Source organism: Chrysochloris asiatica, unplaced genomic scaffold (assembly GCF_000296735.1).
Source record: "Chrysochloris asiatica unplaced genomic scaffold, ChrAsi1.0 scaffold00160, whole genome shotgun sequence".
Lineage (NCBI taxonomy): Eukaryota > Metazoa > Chordata > Mammalia > Afrosoricida > Chrysochloridae > Chrysochloris > Chrysochloris asiatica.
The window spans coordinates 870,604-895,797 of NW_006408678.1; the positions used below are offsets into that span (position 1 = coordinate 870,604).

A 25,194-nucleotide genomic window follows, 5' to 3' on the forward strand; every position below is an offset into this window, starting at 1 on the left:
CCCTCAATCTACATCCTCTTCAGAATCCAGCTTAGATTTCTGGCAGATCCCTGTTGATAGACTGTTGCCATTTTTAAATTATCTTCAGCAAAATTTTACTTGTGTGTGATAGTAATGATATTGTCCAATAATTTCTGTATTCTGTTGGGTTACCTCTCTTTGGAATGTGCACAAATTGTGATCTCTTCCAAACAGTTCACAAAATACTTGTCTTGCAAATTGCTTGGCATAGATGAGTGACTGCCTCCAGTGTTTCTTGAAAGAATTTCAATATGTATTCTGTCAATTCCTGGAGCCTTGTTTTTCCCCAATGTCTTCAGGGCAGCTTGGACTTCTTCCTTCAGTAATATTGGTTCCAGATCATATGCTTGAACATTGACCTTTTTTTTGGACAGTCACAATGTATTCCTTCTATTTTCTTTTGATGTGTTCTACATTATTCAATATTTTTCCTATCGAGTCCTTCAGTATTTCAAGTAGAGGTTTGAATTTTTTTCTTAAGTTCTTTCAACTTGAGAAATGCTGAGAGTATTCTTCCCTGCTGGTTTTCTACATCCAGGGCTTTGCACATTTTATTGTAATATTTTGTCTTCTCAGACTGCCCTTTGAAATTTTCTGTTCAACTGCTGTACTTCATCATTTCTTCCAGTGGCCTTAGCATCTCTACACTCAGGAGTAAGTTGTAGAGTCTCTTTTGATATCTATTCTTGTCTTTTTCTTTATTTCCTATGTTTTTAACGGCCTTTGCTTTCTTCCTGTGTGCTGTTCTTCCTATCATCCCACAATTGGTCTGGCTTTCATTCATTAGTGTCTAATGCATCAAATCTCTTCGTGAGATGATCTCTACAGGTGGGATGTGTTCAAAGTCCTATCCTGGCTCCCATGGAGTTGTTTTAATTCTGCAGCTTCAACATGAACTTGCATATAAACAGTTGATGATCTGTTCCGCAATCAATCCCTGGCCTTGTTTCATCTGATGATATTGAGCTTTTTCACCATCTCTTCCCACAGATGTAGTCAGTATGATTCCTGTGTATTCCATCTGGTGAGGTCCATGTGTTTAGTCACTTGTTACGATATTTTAAAATGTATTTGCAATGACTAAGTTACTGATCTTGCAAAATTCTATCATGCAGTCTCCAGCATCATTTCTATCACCAAGGCCATATTTTCCAACTACTCATCTTACCTCTGTTTCTAAACTTCACATTGGATGCATCAGTTATTATCAGTACATCTTTATTACATGTTTGATCAGTTTCAGACTATCATTGACTTTAGTGTTTGGTGCACAAATTTGAATAATAATGGTGTTAACTGGTCTTCCTTGTAGGTGTATGGATATTATCTGATCACACAGGCAGCATTGTATTCAAGATGGATCTTGGAGTGTTCTTTCTGACAATTAATGTGACACAATTCCTCTTCATTTTGACGTTTCCAGCGTAGTAAACCATATGATTGCCAGATTCATAATGACCAGTGCCAGTCTAATTCAGTTCACTAATGCCTAGTAGGGAATCTCACATCATGTATTTCATTTCATTTTTGACAACTTCCAATTTTCTAATATTTATACTGTGTACATTCTATGTTCTGATCATTAATGGGAGCTGTTTCTCCTCATTTTGAATGTGTGCCATCAGCAAAGGAAGGTAACAAAAGCTTTATTCACTCCATTCGCATCATCATGCGACTCCACTTTGAGGACACAGCTTTTTCCCATATTTTGAGTGCCTTCACCTGAGGGGCTTCTATCTGATAATGTTCTGCTGATAATTGTAAGGTTTTTAATGGCTCAAAATAAGGAGCTCTGGTAGCATAGTGGTTACGAATCAGGCTGCGAGCCGCAAGGTCAGCAGTTCAAAACTACCAACTGTTCCACAGGAGAAAGATGAGGCTTTCTGCTCCCGTAAAGATTTACAGCCTTGGAAAACCCTGTACAGGGTCGCTATGAGTCGGAACCGACTCCACGACACTTAACAACAACAACAACAAACATTCAGAAGTTCTGCTCAAACCTGTCCACTGTGGTGACAGTACTAGTATTTCAAATACTGGTGCCATAGCATCCAGCATCAAAAGCAATATACAAACCTCCACAGTACAACAAACTGACAGGTGATTGGTGGTGATTGGTGGGTAATGCTTATACTTCTTACTATAATTTAAAAACCAGAAGTCTCCTTACTTCTTGTTGATGTTGTCTGCCGTTCAGAAGGCAGTATTTGTATTTGAAATGTATACTTCAATGTAAATTACACCGTCTCATATTGGTGCTGTAGAATAAGCAACTGGGCTGATAGCATCAAGTCAGTGGTTCAAACCCACCAGTTGCTTTTTGGAAGCCCTATGGAGGGTCACTATGAGTCGGAATGGACTCCACAGAACTTAGCAACAATAACAACATATTCCCCAAAAGGATGCTTCAAAAGAAAAAAACTGTTGTCAACAAAGCTCAAGGCCAACTTAAATGAGCAAATAGATGGCCCCTCATATTAAAATTACAATCAGAACATTAGCTAATGTATTTCTTAATAAGTATTTCTGTTTTCTAAATAGTTCATGGTTATTCTGAGACATATGTTTGTAATATAATCATGCCCAAAATACAAATTGAACAATCAGACATCCTCTGTTTATTTAGTTGAATGTGCTTGGGGCAGAAGTATGATCAGTGACTTCGACATACAATTGATCCTTGAACAACAGGGGTTGGAATTGCACTATTCTACTTCTATGCACGTAGTTTTCAGTGAATTTATTGGACCCTTCAATGGACTCCTGGTGTGGCGCTGTAGGATCAGCACTGGACTGCAAACCACTAGGTCATCAATTCAAATCCAACAGCTGCTCCTTGGAAACCCTTTACAGGGTTGCTATGAGTTGGAACTAACTCGATGGCATTTAACAACAACAACAAATGATATGGGCACTGAAACTAAAGCAAAGGATTGGTACCATAGAGAGAAATGAGAAAGCAAAAAATCCATGCAGGAATTCTGATGTACTTCCATAAGTTACACTGAATTTTCCTGCCTCTCCTGCCTCCCCTTCCATCTCCTCCACCTCTTCCTCCTCTGCCACCCATGAGACATCAAGACCCAACCCTCCTCTTCCTCCTACTCAGCGTGAACACAATTCATCTTGTAAACAGACGGCTGAAATACAGTATCAAGGAATTGCTGTAAATGCATTTTCTCTACTTGTGATTTTCTTAATAACCTTACCTTTTCGAGTGCTTACTGTATTATAAGAATTCAGTCCGTGACATACACAGTATGGGATGATGTTATCAGTAAGGCTTCTGGCCAACAGTAAGCTGTTAGTAAAATTTGGGAGTTGTCAAAATTATACATGGATTTTTGACTTGGGGGGGTTGATACCCCTAGCCCCCATGCTGTTCAAGGGTCGGTAATAAGCTCTGGTAATATCTTTGTTCTCAAGTCACACTGACATGATTTCATGTCTTATTCGGAATATGAAGGACATAAAATGTGAAGTTTTTCCACAGACATTTTTGTAAACCAGACTGTCTTCAGAAAGTATTTAGACCAGCTTCTAGAAAGAATTCTTAATTGTGACAATAAACTGAAGTGAAATTTTGAAAAGTAGTAGTTTAATACTGAAATTTAAATCAATTGACACACGAGAAGCTGTATCTCATCCCAATGTTTTGAGCCTCAGCCTTCCTCTTAGTCAGGGTTAAAACAGCGTGGGATTACCAGCAAAAGGTATGGCATGGACAAAGGACAAAGAAGGGCAATACAGCCCAGGAAGCAGAATCTTGTAGACAGATCACTGGACTCTTTGAAGTCAGTTTTGAGTTTGAATCTCTGCTGTGCTGACTTTATGATGTTAGTCAAGTTTCTTAACCTCTCTGGATCTTATTTTTCCCTACCTTGGAAGACAGTGATGAGAACTAAGGTTTTTAAGGCATTCATCACTTACCATCCATGAGATGTTCTGTCGAATAGGGTGCTGTGCAATTTGGACATCATGTGAACACTTTATTACATACAGGCAGTCCGTGTACCACCTGATGTTACAAACCAGCCCCTGTAAAAGCTAGTGTATGAAAACCTTCTGGCAGCCTGCTGGGCAAGACGCAGAGCTGTAGCCACTGATACTGACGGCCGGCCTCGCCAGGAGTGTTGGAAACTGCACTGGCAGCTGGCTCCAGACTTAGTGCACGTCCAAGCACAGGTTGGTCACTTGGAGAGATGGTACGGGTGTGCCGTGCCAGATATATGACAGCGGTGGCCCCTGGCTGCCACCACACAGTTGGTTCATCTGCTTCCTGATCATGTGTAGCAGCTGCCCAGAGCTGAGAGCCTGCGAGCACCCCAGTCTGACCAGCACCCTTGTCAGTGTCTGTGGCAAGAGCAGAGGAGCTGTGTATGACAGGTGCTGGCTGCTGGATGGATGACTGAAGCAGAATACACGATGTGAGTGGTGCTTACCACAAGTTAGCACAAAGGGACCAGGCTTACCACAGTGTTGCCAGGAGTAAGTTCAAGGAGGGCTGTGCCTACCATAAGTAAGACGAGGAGGTTGCTCTGCATGGATTCGGCCATGTTTTGGGGCACCTCTGCTCTTGACTCTGGGGGTTTCAGAGGTTCCCGAAAAACCATTGTTGTAGTTGTTAAGTATTGTCGAGTTGCTTCGGACTCACAGTGATCCTGTATACGGTTTACAAGGAGCAACTGATAGGTTTGAACTGCTAGCCTTGTGGTTAGCAGTCTAGTGCTCTGGTTGTTAAGTGCCTCAAGTTGGTTCCATCGCTTAGCGACCTCGTATAAGGTTTATCAGGAGCAGTTGGTAGGTTTCCACTGCCAACCTTAACAGTTTGCTTATCCTACAGAGCCATGCCAGGACTTCTTAAAATCATTGTTGTTAAGTGCCGCTGAGTCAATTCCAACTCTTAGCTATCCTATACAGGGTTTCCGAGGAGCAGCTGGCTTGTTTGAAACACCAATCTTAGGGTCTGCAGTCTAGTGTCTATCCTGCAGCACCACACCAGGACTCCTTAAAACCATTGTTACTAAGTGCTGTAGAGTCAATTCTGACTCATAGTGACCCTGTACAGAGTTTCCAAGGAGCAGCTAGTAGACTTGAACTGCTGACCTTGTCCTTCATAGTCCTGAGCTTATCCTACAGCACCACACCTGGAGTCCTTAAAACTACTGGGGGAAGTAATACATAGTAAAGATCTACAGTCTCAAAAGTCTTTGGAGCAGTTCTGCTCTGTCTTATAGGGTCGTAATGAGTAGGAATTGGGTGGTAGAACTATTAAAAAACAAAACAAAAATCTTATGGGAGCACGTATGTATATTTAGAATCCCTGGAACCATAATAACTCTCCAATAATGACAGTGCCTACAGTTTATTGTCAGTATTGTTGTATCCTGTCCCCCTCACTGCTGGTTGGAGCTGGCTGTCCCGTGTCCTGAGGCCTGTGTCTCTTTCACTGCTGTCCTTGACCACAGGACTCTTCTTTCTCTGCAGTCAAGTGTACTAAGCTTTAAATACAATCTGCTCACTGTTTACTCCCAAGGTGGGATCTCCAGGCTGGGTGGGTGTTCTGAATCTTCAGTTAGATGTTGGAAAAGCATCTCAAACTTGTCTGAAACCGAATTCTTTATTTCCCCCATAATCTTGCCCTTGTCAGTCAGGTGGTGAACATGAAGCCACAAGTAGATATAATGAAACATAGACCAGGAGTTTAGGATGCACATGCAAAGACCTCTCAGTCCTCAGCTCCTGCCCCATAAAGCCCCTCTACAATGAGAAGAGACTGACTCCCATGAACATCATGTCTGTCATCTTTACTACAGATGCCCCAATCCTGGCCATGGTAGCAACCACCCTCATCCTGCTGCTGAGGAGTCCTGGGTTGAGATAAGGACTTCCTAGTTCTAAGTCTGAATACCCGGATTAACTCTGTGACTGGCTGAATCACAGTGACCTGTGCCTTAGTTTCCTCATCTGTGATAAAAGGGTGGAGAGTATCACTAAGGTAGCCATATAATTTGAGCCCAAACTAGGATTTTTTTTTTTACAGTGAAAGACGGAGTTGTTAATAGTTAGTGATAACAGCCTGGGTAGATCAGGAGCTATAATGACTCTTGCCATTTCTCAAACCCCTTCCAACATTGGTAAGTGTGATTTCATAAATTCCCACTCATCCAGTAAAGCTAATTTGTTCCAAAAGTATTGTGATACAAAATTAATATTGTATATGTTAAGTAATCAGGTGTTTAAAAGGCTATTCATATAAAAATAATTTATAATTGCTGCGAACCGCAAGGTCAGCAGTTCGAAACTACCAGCTGTTCCGCGGGAGAAAGATGAGGTGTTCTGCTCCCATAAAGATTTATAGCCTCGGAAACCCTGTACAGGGTTGCTATGAGTCGGAACTGACTCCACGGCACCTAACCACCACCACCACCCTGTTGCTATCCAGGAGGTTTCTACTGGTTAATTTTCAGGAGTAGATCATTGGGCCCTTCTTCCTAGCCTGTCTTTATATCTGGTAGCTCAGCTGAAACCTGCCCACCATAGGGGACCCTGCTGTGGTATTTTGAATACTGGTGGGATAGCTTTTAGCATCATAGCAACACGCAAGCTGCCACAGTACAACAAGCTGGCAGATGGGTGGTGGATATGAGAGAGCTTCAAGAAGTTCATGAAAAAGCAAAATCAAAAGATGATGGAATTTTTCCGTGAACCCTTTGAAGCCCCCTTTCGTAAATATATAACGTCTGTATGTATGTAGAATTGTTACATATAGTGTTTATTATGAACGAGTCACTGTTGTAGCACTGTAGAATAAACACTGGACTAGAAACCACAAGGTCAGCTGTTTAAACCCACCAGTCTCTCTTGGAAACCTTATACATGGCCGCTGTGAGTCAGAACCAACTCAACGTCACATAACTTTAATAATGCACTGTTCCAGCCCCTTTACGTATGTTAACTCATTTCGTTCTCACAGCAACCCATCAAGACTTCTAATATTATTTCCCATTTGCAGATGAGGCGTTTGTCATAGAAGCCAAGCAACTTGTCCAAATGTGCACAGCAAGATAGAGTTTGACTCCAGAGTCTTTACAACTAACCTCTATGCCTTACAAGAATACTTTTTACACTTTTAGTGAGGCTGATAGTTTTAGTTTGGAGCCCTGGAGGTCTAGTGGGTTACATGTTGGTCTGCTAACTGCTAAGTCAGTAGTTCAAATCCACCAGCCGCTTCATAGAAGAACGAGAAGGCTTTCTACTCACATAACGATTTGCAGCCTCAGAAACCCAACATAGATAGGTTCACTGTGAGTCAGAATCAACTCTATGGCAGTGGGCAATAGTTTTAGTATCTAAATGCTTAGTATCCCACGTTACACATAGGCACCACTTACATTTTCCTTTGCTGGGCTTTCTTGAGAGGCTTTCCCCCCACACTTAGTATGTGCTGTCTTTGGAGTAGAGACTCTTACAACTGGGTAAGACAGAGTGAAGTTCATTGGTGACCTGTCAGTGCGTTGAGAGACTACTGTGTAAGGGAGGGATTGCGTAAAACTCTTTGGATTCTGTAGAGCAAGATGGGGCTTATAAATATGTTTATTGTTTCCTGTATGTTAGTGGGCAAGCATGGTGAATATTGTCCCATGCCTCATCCCACCTCTCCTACCACCAGAGTCTGTTGGGACATATGTGTCCCTTATAATACTTATTAAAATCCACTTTATCTAACAATAGCACTCAATGATTCAGCATGCATTCCATTATCAAGACAAAACAAAACACTACAACTACATCTACAAAATCTTACAAACAAAAATACTTTCGTACTGAGAAGGTCAAAGCTGTCATTTCACTCGTTTTGTTGGTTCTTCACATATTGTCCTGCCAAGTGTGTGCTTTGGAAGGGCATGCATTCCAGTGAATTTGCACAGAATCTGTGCCCACTGAAGTTGCAGGCATATGGACCTAAAGTTAAGGCAAGAAGATGAAAATGCCATGGATATTCTGAGCACGAGACAAAGTTCTATGGATGTTCAATACTAGGAGGATTTTTTTTTTTTTTTTCTCCATGGGAAGGGAAGTTTTATAATGATTCCAATTTTGTTTTGTGGAATTTTTAAAAAGTGTCATTTTATAAGTCCAAGGGAATAAACAAGGTGAATGAGAGTGTAGACTATAACATAGGACCTGTGAAAGGGATGATGGAAAATAAGGTTTGAAAATGACAGGTGTGGCAAGATGAGGAAGAATCTTGAAGCCCACAGTCAGGGTTTATTTCATAGAATGGTGATTTTCTACTTTCTCCTTTTACCAGTGCACTTCAGAGAGAAGATGACAGTATTTATAATGACTTGCTCTGTTTTCTCATCTGTAAAGGCGGCTAAGAGGCATACCTATCTCAGGGGTTGTTTAAAAGTTAAATGAGATAATGCTGTTATTATCACCATTGTTTTATTATTTTAATATCATCACTATCATCGTCATCTCTGGATTACCGGGACAATGAGTCTGTTAGACTCTAGAACTTAGAGAATGTAGTGTTGAGTCTCTACCAAGATCCTAATGCTCTGCCCTATTCCTTAGTCTCTCTTCTAACTAAAGAAGAATGTAGTCATCTGGTTACAACATGCCTATAATTGTAGTCCATGGATAGCCATCCAGTAGCTGGGCTAATTCATTGAGTCTTGAGCATGTTACTTAAGTCCATGGTGTCTCCTGGTCGTTTCATGTAAAATGAGGATAATGCCTCCTTCTTTCTTACACAGTAGTAGTATAGTATAGTAGTTGTTAAGTACTGTCGAGTCAGATCCAAATCATAATGGCCCCATATAGGATTTCTGAGGAGCCGCTGGTGGGTTTGAACCACCTACCTTGAGTTTAGCAGTCCAGTGCTTACCCTCCAGTGCCACACCATGACTCCACAGTAGTTACATTGTTGTTAAAAGCTGTCAAGTTGGTTTCAACTCATAGCAACCTTGTATAGGGTTTCTAAGGAACTGCTGGTGAGTTTGAACCGCAACTTTGTGGTCCAAACAGACCTTGCGGCCTAAGGCTTTATCCTACAGCGCTACATCAGGGTGTGTGTTAAATACATGACACATAGTAGGCCTTCATTAAATGGTGTGATTATGTCTTTTTTATCCCCATGCTTGCTCAAATCCTACTCCTAGCTGAAATCTCAAAGGAAAGAGCTAAGGAACCAGGGGATTTTAATAGCTCCCCCGATGTCACATTCTCGTTTCCCTCCTCAGGATTTCAGTCCACCAGATCCCAACTGGAAAGCAAGGACTGCTTTATCCTTCTATGTGACTTCTATGTTCTGCTTGTGTCTTAGTTGGTCTCTGCCACACCTTGCGTTGAGAGAGCTATATAAAGAGAATCATAAAGGTAGTGTCAGAAGGTATGCCGTTCCTAGATTTGGGGGTAAAAGTAGCTACTTTAACAATGGGAGTTGATTTATATATTTACCTAAAGGTAGTATGTGGAAGCAGGTGAATTTCTGAGATTTCTTTTTAGCTTTATGATTGTGTTTTTATGATGCAATAGTGTGATTATGCTATTATGGTTTAGGTTCTAGGGTCTTAAAACAAAGACACTTTCCTAAATCCCTACTTATGATGAGTTCTTTAGATGGGTACCCTGGAGCGCCAGAGCAGCGGTGCGCAGCAGATGGAATGGCTGTCTGCTGTGTTGGAAGCCCAGCATGCTGCTGGTACACTGCGCGGGAAGGGATTGAAGAAGGCAGTTCTTTCAATCTTGTCAAGCCCGATGACGATGAAGGCAGGGCCCGAGATGCTGAGCCATCTTCTCTCAGGCTGTCCTGCTGCCTGAGCTCGGAATCCTGCCGAGACTATAGACACAGGCTTCGAGGAATGTGCACATCATCTCCAAAAAACCTTATAACATAGCCATGTGAAAGCACTGAATTGAAAAGCACAAAAATCATGACTCAGGAAACTTGCCAGGACAAAATCTTGATTGTGACCCCAAAGTATTCACACCCTAAATACTGGCCTGAATGGTTCTATAATATAAAATGTTCGGTTGTGTGTTTTTTAATCAGTATTTATTGAGCCTCCATGCCACTCTACTTGCTTATATTCCATATAACAATAACAACAAAGCCACTGCCACTGAGTCTGTTGTAACTCCTAGTGACCCTCTACAGGACAGCGGAGAAATGCTCCTTAGGGGCTCAGAGAAGAGATCTTTACGGAGCATACAGCCTCCTGGCTCTCCTGAGGTTGGCTTGAATTGCCCACCTCACACTCAGCAGCCCAATGCTTAACCCATAACGTAACCACGGCTCCTTTCAGCATAAAAAATCTCATCTAAATTTTTATTATTGTACCATCTAGGGAAATATGTTAAAGCAAAAAGTTCCAACTCATGGCAACCCTGCTAGGGTTCAGGCTGTAAATCTTCACAGGAGCAGAAACTGTCACCTTCTCCCTTGGACCTTGTTAGACCTCTTCATCTTCCTTGGTTGCTGTTAAGTGCTGTTGAAATAGTTCTGACTCATAGTGACTCTTTTTATAGGGTTTCTGTGGAGCAGCTGGGAGGTTTGAACATCTGACCTTGTGCCTAGTAGCCAATGCGTATGCTACAGCGCCACATTAGGACTCCTCCTTTCGACCGCTAAAGTCTTGCACGAATACAACCTAAACTTCATTTGAGAAATGTATTCTTAGGCTGCTGTGCCCTTGCCAGATAGGGAAGAACATAGAGCATGCTGTGGGAACGGGTGCTGATATCTGACACAGCCCTCCTCTTCCCTCCTGACTTAGCGTACCTGTCAAGTCGGTTCCAACACATAGCAACCCTGTATAGGGTTGCCAGGGAGCAGCTGGTGAGCTTTAGCCACCGACCTTGTGGTTCAAACCAACCTTGCGACCCACCTTCTTTTTCTTACTTTTACCTGACGTTCACCAGTCTTACTTGCCTTTTCAGAGGATCACCTTTGACTGTATCTTCTTAATCGTGTATCTCTGTTTTTTACTTTATTAATTTTTGCACTTATCTGTATTCTTTTTTTTTCTACTTTTCCTGGGTTTTTAACTGTTCTTTTTTATAACTCTTAAAGATGAATGCTTAGCTCATTTACTCTCAGTCTTCCTTCCTTTCTAATACAAGCATTTAAAAAATACTGCCTTGTCAGCATTCCACAAGAGTCGTACAATTTAATGATCAGTTCTAAATGTTTTATAATTTTCATTATGACTTTTTTTTTGACCTGTAATTTGTTTGTGCTGCCAGGCAAGTTAATAAAGGACATCCATGTTTCCTTGGAACACTGTGTGTAATTATTAAAGTCAATAAATACCAGCTACAACTTAAAGTAACAAGCTTTACTTTAAAATGAAATCATTTAAAGAATGCATGACTCTCACAGAGAAAGAACTTCTAAAATGTGTTTCTACATAGTCTGTTTGTTCTTTTTGAAATATGCATAACTTCTTCAGGTAAATATACCTTCTGAACAGGTAAGTTTGTAGCCCCAGCTAATTATGCAGACTAGATGATTTGCTGAGAATTTAAATAAATACATACAGTACAAGAATATATATTTGCTTTGGGAGATATTGATTCTCTCGGCCAGCTCCTTTGAACTAGAACCAACATTTCCATGCATTAGAATTTCCATAAAGTCTCAATCAGCAATAACAACCTGTGTATTGTGTGAAGGAAGACATTCCAAGAAATACTTAGAAATACAATGCAAATAACCCTAAGTGCCAAATTAGTACAGTTCTTCCTAACCCACACTTTTACAAAAGCTGAATTTACTTCTCCTACAAAAGTATGCTGCCCTCGTCCAGTTTCTAGACTGAAAATACTGCTCATTAGAATCTAACATTTAAACATCTGCTAGGAAGAATTTAGGCTCAAAAGTCAACAGGAGTTCAGTCTACTACTTATATTCCAAACAAAACATCTTTTCTATTTAAGTGAGGTGGCAGATGGGGAAAGGAGGGTAAAAAACGATGCTGCTTAAAAGAAAACTAACACTGGATTACCTTCTTGGGTACTATAGAGGGTATGAGTAACCCTACTGTAAGGAGAAAATATTGATGTAGAAAGGTTAAGTGACTTGCCCAGCTAAACACAACTAGTAAGGGTGGAGCCTGTAGGCAAAGCAAAGTCCTGTTTAACCCTAAAACCCATGATGTTTCCCCTTTATCACAATACCCTGCCTGAGCAACCAGAAACAGATAAAAAAAAGGGCTTTAACAGGTGTTTTTGTTAAGTGCCATCAAGTCGATTCCAACTCACAGCAACCTTGTATAGGGTTTCCAAGGAAGGACTGGTGGAGTTTGAACTGCCAGCCTTGCAGTTCAAACCAACTTTGAGGTCGAGTGCTTATCCTACATGCAAAAAACATTGGGACTTCCATTTTTAGTGGCCTTGTAAACAAAATCCCTGCAATAACCCTCCCACTTTAAAAGACAAACTTACAATGCTAAATATATGTGTGTGTGTGTGTGTGTGTATACATATATATATATATATTGTTGAACTTTTAAGTCATCACGATACTCTTATAAAGAAATTCCATGGGAAGGAATTTAATTTCGTGGCATTTTGTTTAAAGAAATTTCAGTAAGTGGACTAAGACTATGAGTTGGGACAGATATAAGGAAACGCAGAGGTGAGGAGCTCACCTGGCTTGTAGTTTGTGACAACAGTTTCTTACCTTTGTACTTCAGAGTGGGACGAGACTATGAAGACAGTCATGTGTATTCATTCATTCATTTAAAAAGTCCCAAACTGAGATGCAGCGTTATGAAAAGTCCTATCTGTGAGAAACAATGTTCATACTTCTGTCCAAATTAGCCTTTTAAATAAAGGTCTTATAAATTATGAGATGATGTTAATAATTTCTAAATATAGAATAATTATGACACTGATACTTACTGAATACTACAAGGTACCAGGGAACGTGATGGCTCTGTAGAAAAAGCACTGGATTGCAAACCACAGGGTTGGTGGTTCAAGTCCACCAGCCCCTCTGTGGGAAAACGAGGCTTTCTACTCCCACAAAGATTCACAGCCTCAAAATACTGTACAGGGTCACTATGAGTCGGAACCAACTCGACAGCATTTAATAACAACAACAGTGTGTCTAAGAGGGAGAATGCATGGTTTTCCCCTTCTAGAGACCTAAATACATGTTAGATCAGTGTCTTTCAAGCAGTGTTTATCACAAAAATAAGAAATCACATATGTGGATTGTAATTAATTGCCTTGAGTCAGTTCTGATTCATAACGATACTGTATAGGGTTTCAGAAGCATTTTGAATCTTTGTGGGAGCAGGAAGCCTCATCTTTATCCCACAGAGTGACTGGTGGGCTTGAATCATGGACCTGTGGTTCTCAGTCCAGTGCTTATCATATGGAGCCACTGTGGACCCACATTTGTAGATATGTAGATATAAATATGCACAAGTTAAAAAAGTTTTATGAAATACCCTTGCTCTGGAGTCCTGGTGTGGTGTTTGTAGGATAAGCATTAGACCACTAACCACAAGGTTGCCAGTTCAAACCTACAAACTGCTCCTTGGAAGCTGTATGCAGGATCATTGTGATTCACGATTTTAACAACAGCAGAAACATGTCCTATGTATGCTGATATGTTCTAGTCTGTTCTATAATCTTATTTCAGTTTTTTAAAAGCCTTGGTGGTACAGTGGGTTATGTGTTGGGCTGCTAGTTGCCAGGGTCATTAGTTTGAATCCACCAGTAGCTCTGTGGGAGAAAGATGAGACTTTCTGCTCCCGTAAAGATTTACAGCTTGGGAAACCCTATACAGGGTCACTATGAGTCTGAACTGACTCGATGGCACACAACCACCACCACCACCACCAATAATATTATACTGGTTTCATGACCCATTCATAGTTCAAATATTGCAGTGTGGGAAAAGTGACTATACTACATATATAACACACACACACATATGTATATATGTGTACTTGTATATGTATGCATTGTGTGTGTATTTGTGTGCATTTTTGTAAACACATATATACTTGTATGTATATGTGTGCATTGTGTATGTATTTGTGCATTATATGTGTATATAGTCACGCACTACTTTATGTCTATTTGGGCACCATACAACTGCATATGTCTTTGGTCCCTTAAGGTTGTCATAGAATCCAGAAATGCCAATCTGATTGCAGCATGTGTATTTCATGTCTCTTGTATATAAACTTTGTGCTGCCAGGCATATAAGCTACAGTACATATACAAAGAAACTTCCAAAAGTTCATGGAAACAATGGAATTTTACAAATAATGGAGAAAAAAAAAGCAAATGGAAAATTTTCCATGAGCTTTCTGAAGCCCCCTGTATAACCTCTAAAACATATGTCTTGGTAGTCATAATGAACACCTAGCTTACTGGCTTATGTATACACTGCACTGTACTTTCTATTGTTACTGTATTGAGAGCATGCCCTACTTACAGATACAGAGTTAACGGTATAACACTGGAAGCTTCGACGCCTAGGCAGCAGCATCCAGTCTCTACATCGCATGCCTTTCGAGAGTTGTACTGTTCTCTGTTGAATTTTCCTTTGGAAATACTTCCGTGACGTGCATCATGGCTCCCAAATGCAGCAAAACCAGTGTTAGTGATAGAGCAGCAAGATGCAGAGCAGAAGTAGCGAGTTGTAAATGAAACAAAAGGTTTTACTTCCAAATTGGTATTTTAAAAAATCCCTACAATGATGGAAAATCACCGACTGCTATTGCTAGTGATTTAGGCATGTATGTTTGCTAAGTTTATAACCTGGTACTTCGTTGGCATGGAGGCCATGTCTGACCTCCTTTGGCTTCACAAGGGGGTAGAAGAAGAACTCAAATTCAGCCCAAGACTGATTCCTATGAGGCATGCCTCCAGCCTCCAACACTGATGCTGTTCTGACACCAACCATCCCTCTCATGACCCTCTACCTCTCTGCTGGGTACCAGAATCCATTGCAGTGACCACAAAGAACTCGGAGACAATACTCATGATGGTGGGGTTTACTAGGGAAGTGAACAGGATACAATTCATGATCAAATGTAGCTCAGGATGCAGCAGTTCTCCAGTCATGAATGCCTCCTCTCAACCACACTGCAGGCATGCTTCTCATTCACTGCCTCTCAGCCATGCAGACCGTTGGTCTGTGCCATGCTCTGGAAAGTGTTATGATGCTCAGTTAGCAATGTGGGTTAATGCCAAAGGGCATCCAGTTCTGCAAGCCAGCTCCCTGCCAGAACGTACTCGGTCTGTGGGCCAGAACGCCCTCTTCTCGATCTCTCTATGTCAGTTTCTCACTTTGGTTGGCAGTGTACGTGTGTTTGAGAAGAGGAATCCTGGGGTTGTGCTGTAGGATAAGAACTGGACTGTGAACCACTCCTCAGAAACCCAATACTGGGTTGCTGTGAGTCAGAACGGATTTGATGGCACTTAATAACAACAGCATATGCATAAACCTCGACCAGATAGAATACACAGGAATCAAATGGATTGCATCTGTGAAAAGAGATGATGGAAAAGCCACATATCAACAGCCAAAATAAGACTAGGTGCAGATTGTGAAACAGACTATTAATTGCTCGTATGCAAGTTCAGGTCAAAGCTGAAGAAAATTAAGAACATATACATGAGAGTCAAAATATGACCTTAAATACATCCACCTGAATTTAGAGACCATCTCAAGAACAGATTTGATGCGTTAGATACTAATGACCAAAGACCAAGAGAGTTGTGAGATGACATTAAGAACACAGTATACCCGATGAAAGCAAAGGTCACTAAAAGACAGGAAAGAAAGAAAAGACCAAAATGGATGTCAGAAGAGACTGAAACTTGCTCTCTAGCATCAAGACGTTAAGCAAAAATAAATTAAAAAGATGCTGAAGCAAATGAAAGTCAAACAGCTGAACAGAAAGTTTCAAAGGACCGCTCAAAGTCAAGTATTATAATGAAATGCACAAAGACCCGGAGTTACAAACCCAAAAGGGAAGGACACGCTCAACATTTCTCAAGCTGAAAGATCTGATGAAAAAAATTCAAGCCTTGGCTTGCAATATTGAAGAACTCCATGGGCAAAATAATGAATGATGCAGAAAGCATCAAAAGGATATGGACAGGGTACAGAGAGTCACTATCGAAAAGAAATGACTGATGGCAGCTGTTTCAAGAGGTAGCATATAATCAATAACCAGTGGTAGCATTTTCAAGAGGTAGCATATAATCAATAAAGGAAGAAGTCCAAAGTGCACTGAAGGCATTGGCAAAAAGCAAGGCTCCAGGACTGGACAGAACACAAATTGAAACTTTTAACAAACTGCTGCAACCCTGGAGGCCCAGCATCTAAGCCAAGAGATGACGTGTTCTGGAATACCCATTCTTGGCAATAGTATCCATAGCTTATTGTGATCCATACAGTTGAAAGCCTTTGCATAATCAATAAAGTACAAGTAAATATCGTTGTGGTATTTGTCTGCATTCAGCAAAGATCCATCTGACATCAGCAGGTCACTTGTGCCACCCAGGTTCATGTATGTATTTGTGTATGTACACACACACACACACACACACACATACACATGGATGAAATTACACAGTGGAATGCTTTTCTGTCAAAATGTTGAAGACAGTGTATCCTTGTTTCCCATTGTTGCTGCAGGAGAATCCAGATTCTTGTTTCTTTCTTTATATAGGACCTATTTTTTTTTTTAATTGCAGAAAGTATTTATCAAGTTACTTCTGTGGGCCAAAAGCTGTTCCAGAAGTTCTGCTATTTGACCCTCACATCATCTCTATTAGGATTCTATCTCTAAGAGCTGGGTTATTTTCTCTTATTATTGAGGGGGAGACTGAGTCTGGGAGAAGTTAAGTAAGTTGGGCATGGAAATGAGGCCTTTTAACAGGGTGTTGAGGGTTTTACTATTCGAGGATGAAGGGAGGTGGCCAGTGAATTAGGGACCACCCCCAAACATGAACATCTCATCTGCTGCACATATATGCTAGTGTCTGCTCTTTGGGGCCTGAAGAAAGTCTACGAAGATGTTGAGTTAATCTTCATTCTTAACCAAGCCTTTGAATTTCCTTGAGTCCTGAGTTGACATTGTTGTTGTTAGGTGCCATCGAGTCGGTACTGACTCATAGCAACCTTACGCAGAACGAAACACTGCCCGATCCTGGGCCAACCTCACTACTGTTGCCACACTTGAGTCCATCCATGCTGCCACTTGGCCAGTCCATCTCATTGGGGATCTTCCTCTTTTTCTCTTATCCTCCACCTTACCAAACATGATATCCTTCTCCAGTGACTGGTCCCTCCTGACAATATGTCCGAAGTATGAGAAACAAAGTTTGGCCATCTTGGCCTCCAAGGAGCACTCTGGCTGCACTTCTTCTAAAACGGGTCTATTGCTTCTTTTGGCAGCCCATGGCACTTTCAATATTCTCCTCCAACACCATAACTCAAATGCATCAATTTTTCTATGGTCTTCCTTATTCACTGTCCAGCTTTCACATGCATATGAGGTTATTGAAAATACCATGGCTTGGGTCAGGCGCACCTTAGTCCTCAAGCTGACATCTTTGCTCTTCAACCCTTTAAAAATCTGTGCAACAGATTTGCCTAATGCAGTACGTCGTTTGATTTCTTGACTGCTGCTCCCATGAGTGTTGATAGTTGATCCAAGAAGAATGAAGTCCTTGACAACTTCAATCTTTTCTCCTTTGCTAAGAATGTTGTTTATTGGTCTAGTGGTGAGAATTTTTATGTTTACATTGAGGTACAAATCATACCGAAGACTGTGCTCTTTGATCTTCATCAGTAAATGTTTTAAGTCCTCTTCACTTTCAGCATGCAAGGTTGTATCTATCATCTGCATATCGCAGGTTGTTAATGAGTCTTCCGCCAATCCTGATGCCACATTTTTCTTCATATGAAACAGCTTCTCAGATGATTTACTCAGCATACAGATTGAATAAGTATGGTGAAAGAATATAACCTTATTGCACACCTTTCTTAATTTTAAACCATTCAGGCTTCCCATGTTCTATTCAAACAACTGCCTCTTGGTCCAGGTACAGATCTGACATTAAAATAATCCCTTAGTGTCAAGTTCCCCTCCAGTCTCAGCAACTTCTGGTATTTAAAGTCCAGTCCCAACATGAATTCTGCTGAGAAAACCAGCTTCGTGTCTCAGGTATTCCTCTCCTTCCCCCAAAGAGGTATTCTAGGATGTAGCTTCTATAGCTGTGCTCAGTGAGTTTCCATTTTCTTATATATTTTAAATTATAAAATATAAACATATAGGAATTAATGGAAAATAATGTGCGGTGATGGTGGTGGTTACGTGCCGTGGAGTCGGCGCTGGCCCATAGCTACCCTGCATAGGATTTCTGAGATGGTCAGTCTTCACGGGAGCAGAAAGCTTCATCTTTCTCCCGCAGAACAGCTGGTAGTTTCAAACCGCTAACCTTGAGGTTAACAGCATGACTCGTAACCACTTTGCTACCAGAGCTCCTTAGGAAAATAATATAGCCATGCATTTATACCACCCAGTTTAATCAAACCTTAATCAGTTATCCAAAGCAAATGTTTCAAAATGATCATTAAGACATTTTAGATCTGGTTGGTGCTTTTTGTGTATGTTAGTCTCATTTCATCCCCTCACTGACATTGCCACATTCTAAATTAGCATGTAGCATTACCATGTAGGCATTTATTTACGATGCAAATAGATAGAGTAGGCTTTCTCCATTTTTGGGGTTTTGTTTTACTACAATGGTGCAATGAAAATTCTTGCACATGACTCCTTATACACAGATATGAGAGTTTCTTTACACAGTTTCCACAAGTACAACAACATACTCATTCTCCCAGTCGATGAGGTCAGTAGAACTTCTAATCCAGTGTCCTTTAGCCATGAGCAGTTTTATCCTTTGACCCTAGGGTTTCAAAATATTGTTTCCAAGTGGAATTACCAAGTTAAGGAGATTCATATCTTCAGATGTGTTAGATATTGCCAACTTCCTCTCTAAAGTAACTTGTGCTAGTTGACCTTTACACTTCTATCATAATGTAGACATTTCCCATTTCACCAAAACAAGGCACTGAGGGAAGAATTTGGGCTTTTGAGTTAAACTATATGAAATTTGAGCCCGACTCTTCCACCTCTGAGCTGGTTGGCAGTGGGCTGATTTCTTACACACATCTAATTTCCTCATATGTAAAATAAGGACAACAATAACCCACAACATATTGTAATGATGTTTTTGAGAAATAACTCATACATTTGAAGATACTCAAGTCGATTCTGACTCATAGCGACACTGTATAGTGTTTCTAAAGCTGTAAATATTTTTGAGAGCAGAAAACCTCATCTGTCTCCTGAGGAGTGCCTGGTGGGCTTGAACCACTGACTTTGTGGTTCACAGACTTGTGCGTATCCTGCAGAGCCACCAGCCTTCCACATGGCCCCACATTATGCCGTTTTTTTAAAGTTCACTATTATTACTGTTTATGGAGATCTGGTAGTGTAGTGGTTACGAATTGGGCTGCTAACTTCAAGGTCAGCAGTTTGAAACTACCAGCTGTTCTACAGAAGAAAGATGAGGCTTTCTGCTGCAGTAAAGATTTACAGCCTCGGAAACCCTGTACAGGGTCGCTATGAGTCGGAACTAACTCCACGGCACATAACAGCAACAACATTGGGGGGGGGGGGTGGTGTTAGTAGAAAATGAGGATAAATAAGGAGGCTTCAGAAAGTTTCTGAAAAAATTCCATTATGTTTTCATCCCATTTTTCCACAAACTTTTTGAAGCTCCCTTGTATATATGAAAAGTTAAAGGAAACTTAAGAATTGCAAATACAAGTATACATGTTTTGTTTTTTCTTGTGAAAAGGAAATATTTTGTCAACTAAATATCTGTTCAAATGTGTTCCTCTCAGAACTCCATGGTTTCGGCCTATGGTCCGCTTTCATGAGCTAGGAACGTCTAGGCAACAGGAGTAATGTGTGGTGTTCTCTTCTAGGTGTTTACCTTGCTGTGGATCGCTGACTGGATGGTCCATCACTTCTGGAGGAAAGGAAAGGACCCGGACAGTTTCTCCATCCCCTACCTAACAGCCTTGGGGGATTTGCTCGGGACAGCTTTGTTAGCCTTGAGTTTTCATTTTCTTTGGCTTATTGGAGATCGTGATGGAGATGTAGGAGACTAATCAATCCTCTAAAGCTCTCAAATTACCCAGGAAGAGAACATTAAACGATGGGTGACTTATTGTTCTTTCTCAAAAATCTTCAATCAGGGTAATTTTCACTTGGCCCTGATTGAATTAAATGGCCTTAACTTTTTAAGAAAGGAATTAGTGTTGAGACCTGATTGAAGAGTATTTGTGCTGCTTTTCATAGAATAAATGCTAAGTTGACATTGGTATAGATACAAGCCCAAGCTCTGAAGTTAATCAAACAAGAAAGAATATACAATGTTTACGATGAATAACTTTGAAACCACATACACAGCAGAAATGTGCTTTAGCGTCGTTTAACTTGTAATGCAAGTTGTCCAAGACAGCACTCTGGCTGAAGCTTTCTTGGCTCACAGATGCACTGCTCTGCGCAGCAGACGGCATATGGAAGAGGCCCGGCCAGTCTTGTCACAGTTTTGATGGTGTCCACTTCTATGCTAAATGTACCAGTTATGTTCTGGTGAGCTAAAGATAAGCTTGCTTTTACCTGCATCGATTAAATTACCCCACGCCAATGGTTATTTAATTATAACTCTGCAAATTCTTGGTTGGTGACTCTTCCAAACAAACAGCTTTGAGAGCACTGCGTCATTTTTGATCATTGATTTGTGAAAATGTTTTGGACTTTTCTTTAAAAAAAAAGTAGTAATACTCAAAAGAAGAAGATACCCTTGAACTGAGTTTAAAAGCTTGAAGGGACAATTTGTGTGTGTGTGTGTGTGAGAGAGAGAGAGAGGTGGGGTGAGGTGGGGGAGGGTAACTTTTGATGGAAAACTAAGTCTTGGATAGTTAATTGCCAAGATCCTGGTACTATTGGAATATCAGCATTATAGAGTTATTCTTAAACACCTTTCATCGATATGCTTTTGCTATGTAGTCTAAGAATTTTGCTACTAGTCAGAATTTAGTATTTGTTACCCGTATCATAATGAATAGTTTCTTCTTGTTGAAAAGCAAACAAGCAACTGTGCCATTTACTGTAACTAAGATATAAATGACATTTAGGATGAACAAGTGGATTCATTTGCTGTTTTAAAGAAGTCTTAACATTCCCTTTTGAAAGAGAAGTTGGTGGGTTTTCCTTTATTATTATTCAACCCTAGACAAATCATCTGTGTCCATAGGCACTTACTTGTACAGAGGACCCTATAGTAGACACTGCTAAGTTTCTCAATTATTTTTTCAAAAACTCAAGACTCTTGATCAGCACCTTAATTGTTCGATAAGTAAACATTTGTTATGCAACAGCTAATTCATAAAAGAAAAAAAATGCAATGCAGTTGCTCTAAGACTATCAGCTATTTAATCATTTAACTGGTACGGAAGGAAAGCAATTCACATTCATGTGATTATCATGAATTCAGTTGTGAGTTAGTATTAGCCTGATATAAATGGTAGGTGGTTCATAAATATATTGGGGGGAGCATTCCTATTGAGCTCTTTAAAATAAGGGGCCAGTGGTTTTACCTTATATCTTTTTGCTTTTTGAAAACTTTAATTATTCCATTCTTCTGCCTTTTAATGAAGCTTGTAAGGCAGAGAACAGAACTAGTTATAGAATGACTCCTTTGGAGAGTTATAATGTTATGTAGTGAACATCCTTATAAAGAAAAAAGGATTTAGTTTAAGTTGATGAATATTTAATTGCAAAGATTTTTATTTTTTAAAAAAAACATGAATAATCTCTTTGATTTTATTGTAAAGCATTTGTAAATTACTTATTTACAGTTGTGCTGTATGATTCATGAGCACTTGAATTTCCCAGTGATTTCTATTTTTATTATTTTTAATGCACAAAAAAAAGTGTGCACAGCAAGTGTTTTTTTTTGTTTCCCTAGCACTTTTAAGTCTGGAGTTACTTCTAACTCAGTGATTCTGTAGAAAGGAGCAGAATGGTTCCATTGGATTTCCAAGGATGTAAATCTTGACAGAAACTGACTGTCAAGATCCTGGGGAGTGACTGGTAGGTTCCAACTGCCAACCTTTTATCAATCAAGCTTAGCCAGTGCACCATGGAGCTACTATTACTCACAGCAGGATCTGTGAGCTAGGTCGAATATTGTTAAGTGGCTCTGGTGAGACAATGGGTAAGTGCTCAACTACTAACTGGAAGGTTAGTGGTTCAAAGTCACCCACCGCTCCATGGACGGAAGATGTGGCAGTCTGCTCCTAGAAAGCTGACAGCCTAGGAAACTATGGGCCAGCTTTGCTCTGTCCTGAAGGGCCAGTATGAGCGGAATAGACTGGAAGGCTCACAACATCAGCTATTGTCGCCTCTCTCTTACAGAAGAGGAATCTGAAACTCATCTTCAGTTCATAAGGTTGCCATGCTACACCATGGCCTACGTATGCATAAGGTACCTAAAGTCCATAAGGAGCCCTGGTGGCATAGTGGGTTAGTTAGCTATGCTTTGGGCTGTTAACTGTAAGGTTAGCAGTTCCAGTCCACCAGGCACTCTGTGGGAGAAAGCTGAGGTTTTCTGCTCCTGTAAAGATTTATAGACTCAGACTCAGGGTCGCTGTGAGTTGAGCTGAGTTGATAGCATACCACCACAATACCACCACCTAAAGTCCATGTCTCCTATCACCTGGGCCAGTGTCCTTTCTATGAAATATCAAGAATACCTAATGGAGAGGAAATCAGCTAGAGAGACAGGATTTTCTAGAGCAGAATAGAGTACTGGTCACCTTTTAGATTTCACACAGAGAAGCCACCATTTACTGTCTGTTAAGCACTCGACCACAAGGTCACAATTTGACCTGCAAGGTCAGCACTTCAAATCCACTAGCTGTTCCTTGGAAACCCTATACAGAGTTGCTATAAGTTGGAACCAACTCAATGGCACTTAGCAAGCAACAACAAAATTGTGAGTGCAGCCCATGTCTAGATAATCTTATACATTAGTCATGCTCATAAGACCAAGGAAAACAGATCAATGAAAACTTTGGAAGAATGAATAATGCTGTAGTTCATTGTTGTTGTTCTTAGGTTCCATCAAGTCGGTACTGACTCATAGTGACCCTATGCACAACAGAATGAAACACCACCAGGTCCTGAACCAACCTCAAAACCGTTGAACCCATCACTTCCACCACTCTACCAGTCCATCTCGTTGGGGGGCTTTCTCTTTTTCTCCAACCTTCCACTTTACCAAACATGATATCCTTCTCGAGTGACTGGTTCCTCCTGACAACATGGCCAAAGTATGAAAGACAAAGTCAGGGCCATCCTGGCTTCTAAGGAGCACTCTATTTCCAACACAGCCCTGTTTGTTCTTTTGGCAATCCGTGGTACTTTCAATATTCTCCTCCAACACCATAACTCAAATGCATCAATTCTTCTACCATTTTCAGTATTCACTGTTCAACTTTCGCATGCATATAAGGTTATTGAAAATACCATGGCTTGAGTCAGCTGCACCTTAGTCCTCAAACTGTTATCTTTGCTCTTCAACACTTTAAAGAGGTCTTGTGCAGCAGATTTGCCCAATGCAGTATGTTGTTTGATTTCTTGACTGCTGCTTCCTTGAGTGTTGATGCTTGTTAATTCATAGAGGGTTGTATTGCTAAAACCCTTCCCTGATCTAGCTATTTGTACTACATGCTAATTAAATAACTAAGATGACTCATTTGAGTTCTGTCTCCTTTCTCTTTTGCTGCCAAATCATGATGGTTGTTGCTATGTGCTATTGAGTTGGTCCCGACTCATACTGATGCTGTATAGGGTTTCTGAGAGCAGCTAGTGAGTTTGATCTGCCAACCTTGTGGTTACCAGTCCAGTTCTTATTTTTTTAAATTTATTTTAAATTAGAGCAACAAAATACCTAATGGCAGGGAGTGGTGATGAGGGAAGGACATGAAAAAAAGTCAATCACAAATTAGCTGAATTCATTATGAAAAGGATTTAGATTCCTTTAACAAATCATGACTGGCCTTTTGAAAACATTTATATAGTTCAACAAGCATTAAGATGACTTTGTTACCCATAAAGATCATGTATTAACAGTCTTATGTAATATAAATTCACAGTATTTATTTTATGCAACATAGAAAAAATCCCGCTTTCCAAGTTTCCAAGATTCTGTATTTTCAGATTATCTTTTTTAAAAAATATTTTTCATATCCACCTATCATTTTTTTCTTTCAAATAAAAAGTTTCTCAGAACCTGAATAATAGAAACCTAGGTCGTGTATCTTCTGGGGCACATGAAAACATCGTAGACTATCACTGAATGCCAAATGAAGTACATTTTGTCAAGTCTTTTAGTAATTGGGCTTCCTTGCCTTATATCTGTGGTACAGTACACCCATTGATAATGGGCTTCTGCCAGCTTTGAATTCTTGCAAACTCAAATAAGAATAAAATTGAAGAAATATTCACCCAGCCTCAGTGTGATGATTTTTCAGTGAACTGAAGGGACATTGAGTCTGTGTGGACCTCACCCAGAAGAGATGGTACTGCTCGGGGCGGATTGTGTATATAATGTGCTAGGGAAAAAGACCCCAGATTCAACACAAATCTATAGAGATGGCTTTCTTAGGCCTTAACCAGGACACAGCCGTCCCAGTTGAGGGACACCATCAGCTTGCACACAGTACAGAGGCCAAGTGCAGTCCACTGGCTCATTGCCATGGGGCCAGTTACATCTGATAGAAAACAGAGGGACTCATCACAAAACTGTCGAGGTCCTATGTCGGGGTCCCGCCTCGACAAGGAAGTGTGGGTGTCACGAAGAAGGGCGATCTGGCGGCGAAAGTGATAGAGAAAGAGACGAAATAGATACAAAAAAACAGACACACAGATATGATGCAAGCTGGCAGGTAGACAGATCTGCAAACATTTTGCCTAGCATTGCACAGCATTGCCTGCAGAACTCACTCTACCTCAGCCTTTTATTCTCTTTTTTAGGGAG

General features: G+C 40.5%; 1 protein-coding gene across 1 annotated transcript in view; it reads left to right on the plus strand.

The window, feature by feature from the left end:
* The window catches only part of SLC41A2 (solute carrier family 41 (magnesium transporter), member 2), a 124,484-nt gene extending 104,018 nt beyond the window's left edge, over positions 1–20,466 (plus strand). The window contains exon 10 of the mRNA XM_006871077.1: positions 20,069–20,466. Coding sequence (XP_006871139.1) covers positions 20,069–20,254 — 186 coding nt within the window. The 3' untranslated portion in view covers positions 20,255–20,466. The remainder of the gene's footprint in view (positions 1–20,068) is intronic.
* The last annotated feature ends 4,728 nt before the right edge of the window (positions 20,467–25,194 follow it).